Source organism: Jaculus jaculus, chromosome 8 (genome assembly GCF_020740685.1).
Source record: "Jaculus jaculus isolate mJacJac1 chromosome 8, mJacJac1.mat.Y.cur, whole genome shotgun sequence".
In the NCBI taxonomy this organism is placed as follows: Eukaryota; Metazoa; Chordata; class Mammalia; order Rodentia; family Dipodidae; genus Jaculus; species Jaculus jaculus.
Window position 1 is genome coordinate 129,351,811 of NC_059109.1, and position 14,433 is coordinate 129,366,243.

The 14,433-nt window shown below is 53.6% G+C and overlaps 1 protein-coding gene across 2 annotated transcripts in view; it reads right to left on the bottom strand.

The window, feature by feature from the left end:
- Window positions 1-8,654: 8,654 nt before the first annotated feature.
- The window catches only part of Ube2v1 (ubiquitin conjugating enzyme E2 V1), a 36,693-nt gene continuing 30,914 nt past the window's right edge, over window positions 8,655-14,433 (bottom strand). For both annotated transcript variants that reach the window (XM_012949957.2, XM_045156571.1), the window contains exons 3-4: window positions 11,196-11,321; window positions 8,655-10,039 (exon numbers count right to left, since the gene is read on the bottom strand). In XM_012949957.2, the coding sequence (XP_012805411.2) occupies window positions 9,893-10,039; window positions 11,196-11,321 (273 nt within the window). In that variant the 3' untranslated portion in view covers window positions 8,655-9,892. The remainder of the gene's footprint in view (window positions 10,040-11,195; window positions 11,322-14,433) is intronic.

Here is a 14,433-nt window from a genome sequence, read left to right on the forward strand (position 1 = left end):
ATCTAGGCTCTCAGGGCTGGGCCATGAGGGAGGCCAGGAGCTCTGGGATCTGGCGTGTCAGGTCTCTGACCTTCAGCATTTAGTTTGTACAGTGAAGGGTCAGGGAGGTGGCGAGGGCAGTGTGGCCGGAAGCGGCTGGCCAGTCTTCTGGCCTGAATTATCTGGGAAGAAAAATAATTACATTCCAAGGAACTCGTGTGAGCACCAGAGTACCAGGGTGGGGGTGGGCGTGGGCGGGGGAGGCTGGCCTGGGCCTCAGGGGCACAGGGTCAAGCCGGGGGGTGGGCAGAAGAGTCCAGGAGAGCTAGGGGCTTAGACCAGGCCAGAGATGTCCTCCGGACTGTGCTGGGCAGCCAGGGTTAGCTCCTGCCTTGGGGGACATGCTTGGCTTCTGTTCAGGGAGCCTGGCGAGGGCTGATCTGCCTTGTGTCCCGCGAGTCCAAGCCTGGTGGTCCTGGGGGAACCACTGAGCCAACGGGGGGGGGGGGGGGCGGCTGATGAGGCCACCAGCATGTCATGGGCTCCCATCACCTCCTCTTTGCCAAGACAGTGTGGCCTGCCTGTACCTTTTCTCCCTGGGCCCGTGCTCATGCCCACCCTCGCTCGGAACTGTCCACCAGGTGGACACCAGGCTCTGTGTCTGTTGGCAATTGCTCCTCACACTAGTGACACCTCCTCAGAAAGGCTCCTGCCTGGTGCCGCCCTCCTCCCCTCGTTCTGAAGGGGGTCTCCCATTCCAAACCCTTCTCCACAGAGCCCTGGTGGGTGTAACCCCCCCCCCCGCCCCCAGTTCACGGCTGGGCTCTTGCTATAGGCAACGCACGCAGGAAACACTCGCTAAATGCTTATTGGGTGAGTGGAGGGAGGAAAGCTCTCCTGGAGTAGTTTAGAGTTGGGGTCTAACCGGCATGGAGGGGGACCCAGGATAGGGACACCGGGTGGATGGAAAACCAGAGGTGAGTTTATTCCCAAACACCTGCCTTCTGGCCAGTATGTGGTGGCACACGCCTTTAATCCCAGCACCCGGGAGGCTGAGGTAGGACTGCCATGAGTTTGAGGCCAATCTGAGACTACCACAGAGTGAATGCCAGGTCAGCCTGGGCTAAAGTGAGACCCTGCCCCGAAACACAAAGCAAAACAATAGAAAAACAAAACCACCTGTCTTCCATGGAAGGCTGAGGCAGTTCACAGGTAGCATGGGGTGATTGAAATAACGTGCCTTTAATTCACTGCCACGGGGGAAGGGACACTTTACTGAATCCTGCTGTCCTGCTTCTTGTGGGAGGGGGGAAGGTTCGCCCACAGGACCAGCGGTCCTGATGTAAGGCTATCACTTTCCCCTTTTCTGGGGCTCACCTGCCCTTGTCAGCCATCTGCCCTGGTCTCACTGCGGGGCCAAAGATTCAGGGTCCAGGTGGTTATACCCTTCTCTGCTGGCTCGCCGGAGGGTGCATCCAGGAGCAGCTGGTTCCCCCGCCGCGGGCCCAGTGGCCACATCTGTCCCAATGACGCAGCCCTGGGGCCCGTCTGTAGGGCAAGCGCGCCCCCTGCTGGTGGTGGTGGGCACACAGGCCCAAGGTGAACCTGGAGGCCAGTGCTGGGTACTTGGAACTTGGGATTTCATGCTCTTCATTTCAGGGGGCCCAACACAAACAGACAGGATAGGCCGTGAGTTGGAGGCCAGCCTGGGACTACAGAGTGAGTTCCAGGTTAGCCTGGGCTAGAGTGAGATTCTGCCTTAAAAAAACAAAAAACAGAGGTGACATTTGCTGAGGAGTGTGACACTGACTGTGAGAAGTCCTCTTCACTGAAGATCCACTGATGCTCAGAATAATCTCGTGAAGTGGCTACAGGAGGACTCAGAGAGGCACATGAACCTGCCCAGGGCCACACAGCGGGGACTCAGGCCTAGCTGACCTTGGGGCCTGCAGCGGAGCGATAAGAAGGCCCCACTGCATTCATTCCGGAGTGTCTGACCTTCACCCACCCACTCATCCATTCTTAAACCTTTAGGGAGCGAATGCCAGGCGAACACAATGGGGTCCGTCTTGCCTCTCACAACTGACGCGGGAGGGGCAGACAATACACGTAAAAATGTCACTATCAGCAGTGATAGCGACAGAACAATAAGCCTGAATGTGTCTTGGTTTCACTCACACGCCCACCTTGACGTGGTTTCTCCGCACACCTGGATCCTAGCTGGGCCTTTTCTTCCACAGTTAGTTTCCCCCTCACCTGTGGCTTCGATGGGACCTCCCTATCACAGCGCCCTGGCCAGGCAGTATCAAGGGTCACCGATCATTATCCTGAGGGTGGGGTGGGCTGACATCACTGCTCCATGACTTGGCAAGTAACTCCAATCCCCCTGGCATCCAGAAGTAATGCTTATATCTGTCCCTGGGCCTCCAAGCCTCTCCACCTCTGCCTGGCACCCTCCCAGATCCTTCCAGGAACACCCGAGGATCTGGAGGGGTGGATTTCCCTTGGGGTCTTCGAGCAATGGCTTCTGTGCTCCAGGACAGAGTTGAATTGTGCCATTGCCTGGTCCTGTTGGTGGTAGTAACAGACTTGAGCGAGACCTTCTAGATGTGGTTCTCAGACTTCCTGCCAGGGAATGCCATCCTCCACTTCTGTACTTACCCAGCTCTTCTCTTTGTCGTCCCCCCTCCCCCAATCTAGCCCCAAGTGTCTTTCATCATGGAGTGAACAGGAGGCCCCATGGGAGCATGGGGACCCTTCCAGGTAACCCTGGGGACTAGAATCTTCCTTGGGGGGGGGGGTAGTCTGGCTACCAGGCCCTGCTCCTCACTGTGTTCTTGGCAGGGGTGCCAAAGGTGGGTTCAAACCAGGAAATGGGAATCTAGTGGGATTTCAGGCAGTTACATATTGTGACTTACTTTAAAAAAAATTATTTAGGGCTGGAAAGATGGCTTTGGTTAAGATGCTTGGTAGCAAAGCCAAAAGATCTAGGTTTAATTCTCCAGTACTCATGTAAAGCCAGATGTACAAGATGCTTGTGTCTAGAGTTTATTTGAAGTGGTTGGAGACCCTGACACATCCATTCTATCTTTATCTGTCTTTCTCTCAAATAAATAAATAATAGTCTTATTTATTCATTTGCAAGCAGAGAAAGAGACAGGACACAGAGAATATATGAATGAGTGCACAGGGCCTCCAGGCACTGCAAATGAACCTGAGATGCATGTGGCACTTTGTACATCTGGCTTTACATGGGTGCTGGGGAATCAAACCAGGGTTGTTAGGCTTTGCAAGCAAGAACCTTAACTGCTGAACCATCTGTCTCTGTAGCCTTCCTCCTCTTTTTTTTTGGTAAGCACATTCTCAACCTAGCCTAGGCTGAGCAGGAACTCACTCTGTAGCCCAGGCTGGCCTTAAATTCATGGCAATTCTCCTACCTCTGCCTTCTGAGTGTTGAGATTAAAGGTGTGTGCTACCACACACCTTTAATCTAAGGCAGCGAGATATTAAAACTTGCCACCAACCACCAGGTGACTGGGGAGAGGCTGAGGCGGTAGCTTTAGACAGGGCTGTACTGGGGGACCCTCTAGCTGCAACAAGGGGCAAAACTTCTGCATAGAGGCCTCCATGGAGTGAGGTGGAGTTGAGCAGAACCCTCATGCTTCTGTAGGAGCAGAAGTGAAACCAGAGAGGTGACAGGTTTCTAGGCCCAAGGTTGGAGTTCTTCAAAGCATTGCTACAGAGCAGAGGTTTGGCCGTGAGGGAGGGGTGGTGTCAGGAGGCCGCTCCACCTGCTTCCCTTTCATCGACAGGACTCAAGGAATGGAGGCTACTCTCCAGCTTGTTTTCTTTTTTAATCTCTCTTTTTTTAATTTCAGAATGAGGCAGATAGAGAATGGGCATAGCAGGGCCTCCAACATGCGCCACCTTGTGCATCTGGCTTACGTGGGTACTGGGGAATCAAACGTGGATCCTTAGGCTTTGCAGGCAAGTATCTTAATTACTAAGCCATCTCTTCAACCCCTTTCCACCCTTTTTAAAAAAATATATTTTACTTTATTTATTTGACAGAGAAAGGGGGGGGAGAGAATGGGCACACCAGGGCCTCCAGCCACTGCAAACAAACTCCATACATGTGCGCCTCTTTGTGCATCTGGAAAACATGGGTCCTGGGGATCGACCTTAGGTCCTTTGGCTTTGCAGGCAAACACTTTAACCGCTAGGCCATCCCTCCAGCATTTTTGTTTGTTTGTTTGTTTTTTGAGGTAGGGTGTCACTCTAGCCCAGGCTGACCTGGAATTCACTATGGAGTCTCAGGGTGGCCTCGAACTCACGGCAATCCTCCTACTTCTGCCTCCCGAGTGCTGGGATTAAAGGAGTGTGCCACCACACCCGGCTACCTTTCCAGCCTTTTAAGGGAGGAATTGGCAATGTCTCCTCATGGCCACAAGGGAGGGGCTCCCCGTCTGAGCTGCACAAATGTACCACACCCTGCCCCCCGCCCCCGCAGTGCCCCCCAAACAAGCCACAGGAGAGACATTGATCTGGGCTCCTGGTGCAGTCAGGTGGCACAGACTCCCCTGTAGCTTCATAGATCTGTGAGTGAAAGTGACCACAAAGCAAAGGGCAAAGCGACTTTCACGACGAGCGGCAACCAGGCCTCCCAGGAGGCGAGGAAGGTGCTGGAAAGCCTGTCAGCCCGGGGAAGGCAGCGCAGAGAGAGGGAGGTGACACGATCCAAACTGTGGCACAGAGGTTCACTTTCATGGGGGACAATGCTAGTGCTCCTTGTCCTGGGGGCTGGGGACGGAGCCTAGGCCTCGGTACACTAGGCACGAGCTCTACCCCTGAGCCCTCACTCCAGTTCTGAAAATGTCAACATTCAAAGTGCGCACGCCCATCCCTGAACAGAGAAGTCTGCCCTCGGAACATCATTCGATGGCCGGGGCATGCGCCCACATGAAACACTTGGGGTGTGGTCTGGCTCCATCAGGAAAGGCCTGGCTTCCAAACCAGTGCCCAGTGGCATACAAAGCAACGGGGCTTTGGAGCCCCCCAGTGGCTGCTCGCAGGACCCCAGGGAAAGGTCCAGAAAGCGCCAAGTGGAGACCACATCCAACCAATGGACGGGAAAAATCAAAGTGCATGGGAAGGAGGGGTCCTGGCGACACACACGGTGCCCGCATGTGGGATGGGTTGTGGCACAGCACCCACACCCTGTGCCCACCTCCCCACCCCCGCCACAAAGTACCCTAACCGCCTACGGGGAAGACGAGCTTGGCACGGCCCTCAGCATAGAGTGTGGTCTGTATCCCTCTCCGGTCTGGAGGATGGCCCCCCTGCTCTCGTGGGGTCTAACAGCACACACGTGTAATTCGGCACTTGGAGGTGGAGGCAAGATCGGGTCATCTCCACTCCCTGGTGTTTGAGGGCACCCGGCCCAACCTCAAATAACAAAGTGTTTCCCTTGCTGCTACTTCGGGCTGGGCCGTATCGCACAACGGCCAGTGTCCTGGTCACACTGATGGACACACACCCACAGGGTCTTGCCCAGCTTCAGTGAACTGTCTGTCAGCTTCCCTAGGAGCCTGTAAACACAGGCGCCGCTGCCCAAGTGCCCAGGCCTCCTTGTCCCTGGCAGGGCTGGGGAACCACGGAGAACACAAACAGCAGGCATCTCAGGAGGGTGTGGGGCACTGGTGGGAGTGCCAAGTGCAGCTGACCGTGCCCACAGAGGTGGACTCTGTCCCACGTGGATGGGAGGTCTGTGAACTGACACACACTCGCCGGGAGATGTCACATCACAATGCTTCCACGGGAACAGCTAGTGCGCACCGAGCCTGTGTCCCTAGGTCCAAGTGACGCCTTCACACCTGTGTGCTGTGCCTTCTCAGTGACAATGACAAAGCTAGCAGCAACCATGGGGTTGACTGTAGTTTCAGTATGTTCTCTTCCTCATTGGCAGGAAAGAACCTGTGTGGCCCTTGCATCCTGGACCCAGGCAGCAAGGACGCAAGCGAGCATCTTCTCTTGAGAGCACCTAGGCTGTCTGTAACAGCTGCCTCTCCTGAGGCCATCTCCTCTGTGGTGGAGAAAAAGGAAGTCCCTGGGGCTGGGCCCTAAGTCCCCCTCACAGGGCGGTGACTGGACAGCTAAGCAGGCACAGGCCAAGAGAAGAGACATGACATGAGTTCTCTTGCTCCCCGGGAGGGACCCCCTGAGGGACAAGAGGCCACACAGGGACCTGCTGGTAGGCACAAAGTGCAGACACGTAGTAGTGGATGGCTGTCCACCTGACATCGCCCACGTCCACACTGTTGACATCACAAGTTAGGGCCACAGTGCAGTGGGTGGATGGTGCCCATCGAAGCGCCGGAAGCTTTCCCCACAGTGTGTACAAAGGGCTATGGCCTCACCCACCCAGGAGCTGGGTGATCACAGGCCAAGGAGAGGGGATGCTTTCCACACTCCTCCTCCAACACTTTGGTGCCCTGGGGACCCATCCTTCCCACTCCATGGAAATCTTTGTAACCCAGAAATCCTGCAGGGGGGCTGGGTTGAGAGGTGTGACCCTCAGATGTCATTTGGCAAAGGCGGTGTTCTGAGTCTCAAACTCGCACTTTGGCTGATTGTCAAGACAGGCTAACCTGTAAGCTCGCCAGCTACAAACAGCAATGATAGCATCAGGGGGCCTGACACCCAGGTGTAAACAGCGTCCCAAGGTGTGAACTCTAGGGTGGGCCTCTGGGACCATTTGCACAGAAGAGCCCCTCAGACCAGGTCTTGCTCACGGTCTTGAAGTTTTGGCCCCTGTGAAGGTGGACGGGGTGGGGTGGGGGGGCAGGGATGAAGGACACACAGAAGCATTTGGCTGTCACTTCCAGATCCGAAAGGCAGAGGCTGAGACCCGCCAGGCCCCTGGGAGGGGGCCCTGTTGGAGATGGCCCGGCCCTTCCCTGCAGCCAGTTCTTAAGACATCAGTGCCTGAAGGGAATAGTTCTCCTCTGGCCGCAGGCCACCCAGGTCCAGCGTGAACACAGGCAGCCAGGTTCACAGCAGGAAGCCCAACTCCCACCTCAAAGCAACTAGAGGCATCCCACCCTACACAGCTTGTATGACCAGCAGTCATCAGCCCAGAATTCTTGCCCCGAACATCGGAACTACAGCAAACCCATCATTATTCTTGCAGCTAAGTCCAGCCAATACACAGCTTTTTGTGGAGACTTGGTGGCTCCAGTCCCATAAAGCCACTAAATGAGCATCTCTCCATATGTATTTTTTAATATTTAAATTTATTTGACAGAGAAAGAGGGAGAGAGAGACAATGGGCACGCCAGGGCCTCCAGCCACTGAAAATGAACTCATGTGCCCCTTTGTGCATTTGGCTTACGTGGTCCTTTGGCCTTAACCGCTAAGCCATCCCTCCAGCCCTCTATTTTTTCGAAATTTATTTATTTGAGTGAAAGAGGCAGACAGAGATACATAATTTTTAAGAAGAATTTGATATGGAGAATGGGTGCATCAGGGCCTCTAGCCATTGCAAATGAACTCCAGATGCATGTGCCACCTTATGCAGCTGGCTTACGTGGGTACTGGGGAATCAAACAGGTGTCCTTAGGCTTTGCAAGCAAGTACCTTTACCAATAAGCCATCCCTCCAACCCCTGTTGTTAGGGTCGCCCTAAGCAGCTCAGGTTGGCCTCAAACTTCTGGCTCTTGTTTTAGTCTCCTGATTAAGAACCTGGGGGGGAGGGGGGCGGGAGATGAGCTGGTTCACAAGCCACACAGGCCCTGCCTGTTCCTGACCAGTCTCTGGATTGCTAAAGTCTCATCACGAACTTGGACAATAAACCCAAGAACACTGACTGATCCCACATCACTTACATTAGGAGGTTAGTAAGAATACAAAAATATGGTACTCTAATTTGAATTTCACTGAAGAAAATATTGTGGGAATCGGTTCTTGTATAGCAGTTAACATGCAGTTCCTTTTGCTGTTGGCCAGAGTGTATTTCCCCAGAGGGCTAAGCCCTGCTTTAAGTGATCAGCCTGAGTCCCAGAGCGCATGAAGCATTCATTTCTACCCCTGGATCACTATGCTAAGAGGAGAAGCAAGCACAGCCTGTTCAGTATGAATGTACACTCATTTATTATTTCCTGAGGTAGGATCTCACTCTAGCCCAGGCTAACCTGGAATTCACTATATAGTCTCAGGATGGCCTTGAACTCACAGCGATCTTCCTATCTCTGCCTCCACACCTGGCTTCATTTATATTAAAACCTCTGATGGTCTAACAGCAGAAAGGCTGCTTTAAACGCACGCCTTTAATCCCAGCACTCAAGAGGCAGAGGTAGGAGGATCACTGTGAGGCCACCCTGAGACTCCATAGTGAATCCCAGGTCAGCCTAAGCTAGAGTGAGACTCTGCCTCAAAAAAAAAAAAAAAAAAAAAAAAAAAAAAAAAAAAAAAAAAAAAAAAAAAAAAAAAAACAAAACAAAACAAAACAAACAAAAAGCAACGCAAGGCTGCTCATGGAATATTGCTGCTCAACTCGGAAGTGAGTTAAGCTCGAAAGGGCCAATGGAAACATCAACTGCATTTCAGCCTCCATAGCTGCTGCTGCTTCCAAGTGATTTCTGCAGAAAAACTAAATTAGGAAAAACAAACAAAACCCCTTCAGAACACAATGAATGGCCTTTATTTCGGTATGCATCCACATTTCAGCATTTAGTGGTCACACAGCAATGTGGCAGGAGGCCAGGCCCACCATTGACCCCGAGCTCCTTCGTGTCCCCGCCGAGGTCTGAGCAGCAGCAGCACCGAAACGAGAGTCCTCCGGTCAAGGTCCTCTTGTTCCAGTTGTCAGGTTCCACACGAGACCCGCCGGGTGGCCAGGGTGACCTCTGAGCCCTGCTCAAAACCTTCTTCAACAATGTGTAAAACAAATCGATTACTGGACAGGGGAAGGGCTCCGTGGAGCCATGTGCCTGCACGTGTCACCATGGGCCATTCTCCAGGTGTAACCACGGGCTCTCGGTGCTGGCAGGTCTGAGTCACCCTCATCAAACCTGAGCTGACGGCGCATCAGCTGAGGGTGACCGCAGGCTGGTGGCGAGTAAGGAACGGTTCCAGAACCAAGCGAGGGAGGCCGGGCGCTTCCGACCTCATCTGATGGCGTCGGGCCACAGCAAGGAAGTGTCGTGAAAGTGTTGGGTGGTGACGGGCAACAGGGAGTGGAGGAGAGAGAAAGCAGCACCCCTCGGTAAAGGTGGGGGGAGGAGACGGGGAAGCCCTGACCTCCTCACCCAGGGCCATTTCAGAGGGACAGTGGGTTACAATCGATGCCTTGGCCAAGGGCGGGAGTGGAGGAGGGTGGGGACAGGATGATGGCTTGGAAGAGGGTGTCCTTAAGACTTAAGAAAGCAGGGGTACAGGTCAAGCACCCCCCAAACCCAGCAGTAGTGCCACAGGCTGCTACCTGAAGCCTTCCCGCGTCCTCGAAGAGGCCGCCACGCAGGGGGCCGTGGCGGGAGGGCAGGGCAGGGGAGAAGGCAGACCCAGGCCATGTGACCAGCAGCAAGGTGATTGTGTGACGTGTCTGTTCACAGTTGTGTGAGATGTGCCCCACCGCTCCTGACGGGAACCGACTCAAAAATACCTTCTCGATCCCAGAAGTTCAACTACGCGGACAGTGGTTACACTTGACAGGATGGTCTGTTACATAGCACAACTTAGAGGTTTCAAATGGACAAAACAAATTAGTATCACATACAGTATCTTAAGATCAACTGCCTTTGAGTGGGAGCTTCCTTTCCAGTACTCTGAGGTCTACGAGACGTATCTAGAAAATGCACTACTGTGGAAAATGCAGACTGCTTAGATTGGATGGGGCGGGGCCTGGGGCTCTGAGAGATTAGTTGCTATAACACTGTCCTTCGGGCGGCTGAGGGAGTTTCATGTTCTCTTTAGACATCATGAGGCGCCGCAGCTCTTGCAGGATGACTTTGATGCTGTAGGAGTTCTGCCACTTGGCTAGCACGGACGTGGCTCTTGGATCCACCTGCAAAGAGGCAAATGACCTGATTACTCTCGCGCTCTGGCACACGCGGCTGCGTGCTGACCGCCATGCGCTCTGAGTTCAACACGCTGATCCCCAATGGCCCCTGATATATAGGGCTGATGTGCAGGTCTCCCTCTTGGAAGTCAGCCTGTTTCCCCCGTGTCCCAACGTAGAAGACAGCGAGAGTGACAGTGGTATGTGGCAAGACTCAACCACTCACTGTGGCAGCTGCTGGGCCACCTGCCTAGGGTCTGCCCCCTCTCCGTTTGGCACCCAGGCACAGGTGATAAAAGCACAAAGGAGGGTGAGGACAGCGAGAGCCACAGGCGAGCTGCGTGGTGTCCTGGCCCTTCTTTCAAAGTGCAGGCAGGTGTGGGACTGCAGGTGACACAGTAGCTCGTCCTGTCTGTTCCCCTCCAGCCACCTGGAGACCCCAGACTCAGAGTGCACGGAGGCTCTAAGCCTCACGCAAAGGACCCATGGAATCAGGGTTGACCGGCAGGGGTGTGGCTCAATGGCAGAGTGCTTGCCCAGCATACATTGGGGCCCTGGGTTCTACCCCCCAAAACGGAACAATAAAATGTTAACAGTGCTTTCTCTAGCTTGTCCCCGAGCTGTTGGTACTGGCTGTGGACTGAGCACCCCACCCCCAGCAAGGAGCTCACTGGTGCTTCAGAGTTACAGATATTGGCATCAATCTTATCAACTAAGCACCCCAATATGAGAACGACCTGACATTTAGGACACCTTCAACTAGGTGTTCTGTCTGGAAGTCAAATGAGCTCCAGCACGGAGCCTGGCCTGGCGCAGGAGGCTGAGGCGGTAGCGCCACCGTGAGTCAGGTCAGCCTGGGCACCGCCATCTCAACAAACAAGCCCAAGACACCAAAGAGGTGGGGAGGAGAGAGGAAAACAGGAGGAAAGGGGGAGAAAATATCATGTGTCGGTGGCAAGGTCGGGACGAGAGCTTTCATGTCTGTGCCTCAGTGTCCCCATCTGCCCCTCACAGCGTGCCACATGGGTGCTGGGGCAGAGGCGGGGGAGGGAGAGCTCGGTGGGACAGCCCAGCAGGGTGGAAGGCAGGCCCCGCCCCCAGCTGCAAGGCGCTGACGAGAAAACCGCCGCTAGGCGCGCACACAGCAGGAAGAGCAGCTTACCACTCCGTTCGAACTGTTAACTCCATTCATATTAATTTTTGTTACAAATCTTACAAAGGGAGGTGCTTCTGGGTATTTAGGTCCACATTCTATTTTAAGGCTGTATATTCGGTTTTCATAAATTGTCTGAAAAAAAAAAAAAGGACAAAGAGTTAACAGTAATTATTAGCAGAGGCAGAACTTCAGAGACTCCATTGACTCCTGACCACACAGTGGCGCCGTGTCCCCCACTGAGTCCGCCAGCTAGGAGCGGGTGAGCAGGAGCTGGCCCAGGGAGACAGGCAGGCAGAAGACAGAATAGTGACACGAAGATTTCTCACACTTGGGTGAGTGCTACTGAGGCCAATCATGGGACCGTGCCAATTTCCTTGTCAGACCTGCCCTACTTGCGGGGCTGTGCGCAAACAGACCCCTGCAGAAGAGGTCTCCACTCACATCTGCCACCCTACAGCACAGCCTTCCTCCTTGGGGACGCGAGCCATGGAGTCCTAAGAGGCTGTTGGCACTGGTGAGGTGGGAGGCCACGGATCCCATGTGATTGAAGAAGCTGACCCACCAGTGACTTAATCAGCTTTGGGGGGGCGGGGTGGAGACTAGTCCTTAAAATGCCAACTGTGGCCAAGCACAGTGGCACATGCCTGTACTCCCAGCATTTGGGAGAGGCATGGGTATCACGAATTCAAGGTCATCCTCAGCTATATACTATATCCAGGCCAGCATAGGGACATGAGATGGTCTTACAAAAAGGGGGGGGGCTGGAGAGATGACTCAGCAGTTAAGGTGCTTGTCTGCAACCTGAGTTCAATTCCCCAAGACCCACACAAGCCAGATGTACAAGGTAGTGCATGGATCTGGAGGCCCTGGTGCACCCATTCTCACTTGTCTGTTTTCTAAGTCGGTCTCTGCTTGCAGATAAATAAAAATATTTAATAAAAAAAAATCCCTGAGAATACAGAGTGAATTCCAGGACAGCCTGGGCTAGAGTGAGACCCTACCTCAAACAAACAGGAAAAAAAAAAAAAAGCTGAGCTGGGTGGTGGCACACACCTTTTAATCCCGATCCTCTCGGGAGGCAGAGGTATGACTGCCGTGAGAGGAGGCTTATGTTGAGAGGAGACTCACGCTCACAACTGCGCCTGTGTAAACAGCGACACCTGCTGGTCTCTGCGGAAAATGAATCAGAGGCCTTTAAAAAAATATTTATTGTGAAGGGAGTGGTAGTGCTCGCTTCTAATCCCAACACTTGGAAGGCAGAGGTAGAAAGGAGGATCACTAAGAATTCGAGGTCGTCCTGAGACTACATAGTGAGTTCCAGGTCAGCCTCAGCTAGTGAGACCATACCTTGAAAAACCAAAAAATTTATATTTTGGGCTGGAGAGATGACTTAGTGCTTAAGGCACTTGCCTGTGAAGCCTATGGATGCATGTTTGATTCCCCAGAACCCACATAAGCCAGATGTACATGGTGGTACCACCCATTCTCTAATAAATAAATATCAAAAATATTTATGGGCTGGAGGGAGGGCTTAGTGGTTAAGGCGCATGCTTGCAAAGCCTCAAGACCCAGGCTTGATTCTCCAGGCCCCACATATGCCAGATGCACATGGTGGTGCATGCATCTGGTGTTTGTTTGCAGTGGCTACAAGCCCTAACATGCTCATTCTCCCTCTCTTTCTGACTATAATAAATAAAATAAAAATAAAATTTTAAGGGCCGGAAAGATAGCTTAGTGGTTAAGTACTTGCCTGTGAAGCCTAAGAACCAGGTTTGAGGCTCGATTCCCCAGGTCCCACGTAAGCCAGATGCACAAGGGGGCGCACGCATCTGGAGTTCGTCTGCAGCAGCGGGAGGCCCTGGTGCGCTCATTCTCTATCTATCTGGCCCTTTCACTGTCACTCTAAAATAACTTAAAAATAAATAAATGATCTTAAAAGAGAAAGAGAGAGAATGGGCACACCAGGGGCCCCAGGTGCTTCAAACTCCAGATGCATGTGCCTCTCTGTGCATCTGGCTTTATGTGGGTACTGGAGAGTTAAACTCAGGTCCTTAGGCTTTGCAGGCAAGTGTCTTAACTGCTGAGCCATCTCTCTAGCCCCCACTTCTTTCAGCGGTTGTTCTTCAAGTCCTAAAACCCAGGTCTACTCAGCTGTAGATCAGAGAGGTTAGTGAGTCACTCAGAACAGCCTATGAAAACATTCTCATTCCCAGAAAACCAAACCAGCCCTCAAATGCAGACCTCCACCTGCCCACTTCCCACCGGCTTCTGCTCCCTGGCACCCACCCTACACCTAGCAACTTCAGCAAGACCCAAGCGGCCTCCGAATGAATGTTGAGTGGCCTCCACAGTGGGCTAGTGGCCTAGCTTGCACTGGAGGCAAAGCAGGGGCCTCACCCTTCGGTCTCCCACAGCCAAGACCGCTACACATCCTGTGGCAGCCTACACATCATGTGACATGCTCAGTAAGTCAGTGAGTCCCTAGAGAAACGCTTTCCACCCAGTCTCCCCCGGGTCACGTGGGTCATTGGTGGACCAGAGGCTTCAATATGTTGGGAAGCCTGGTAGCTTGGCTGTAGAAGGTCCACTCTGAGGACTAGACAGCTTGCAGCAGAAGTCAGGCAGCCCCTCCATCACCTGGCTGCACCACACCCAGCTTCTCTATCTCAGCCTGGGTCGGGAAGCCAGAAGAAAGCTCCCAGCGGCTGCCCATCACTGCCCACCAAAGCCCCAGCAGCAGCCTCAGCACCTCTCACCTCCTTCCCCCTCCTCAGAACTGGCCCAAGCTCTGATGCCACTCCCCTGCACTCTGCTCATGGGGGTATCTGAAGCCCCCGGAGTGGGGTCCTCGTGTCTGAAGAGTACCACTTCCAGACTGACCACGTTCCTGGGCTCCACTCTCCTCCCTGCCCCCAGCTGCCAGCACCCCCTACCTCGGGCCCACCCTACTACTTCCCTCTCAGAAGACCCCCTGTTCCCCCACCTGAAGACTGGACTGGCCCAGCATGGAGAAGCAGCCTCACCTGGGCCTCACCAGAATCCTGGTTTGGCCAGTGAGTCAGTGTTATTCTTCACACTTCTAGTAAATTAACTTTGTTGCAATTTAGATGCTTCCCCAAAGGGGGAAAAAAATTCCCCCAGAAAAAGGTAGAAAGCAAGTTAGGGCATGGCTGACATGGGAATTTATGGACATCACGGCCGCCCTACCGCCCCTAGCACAGGCCCCTTAAGACTCACACTCCAC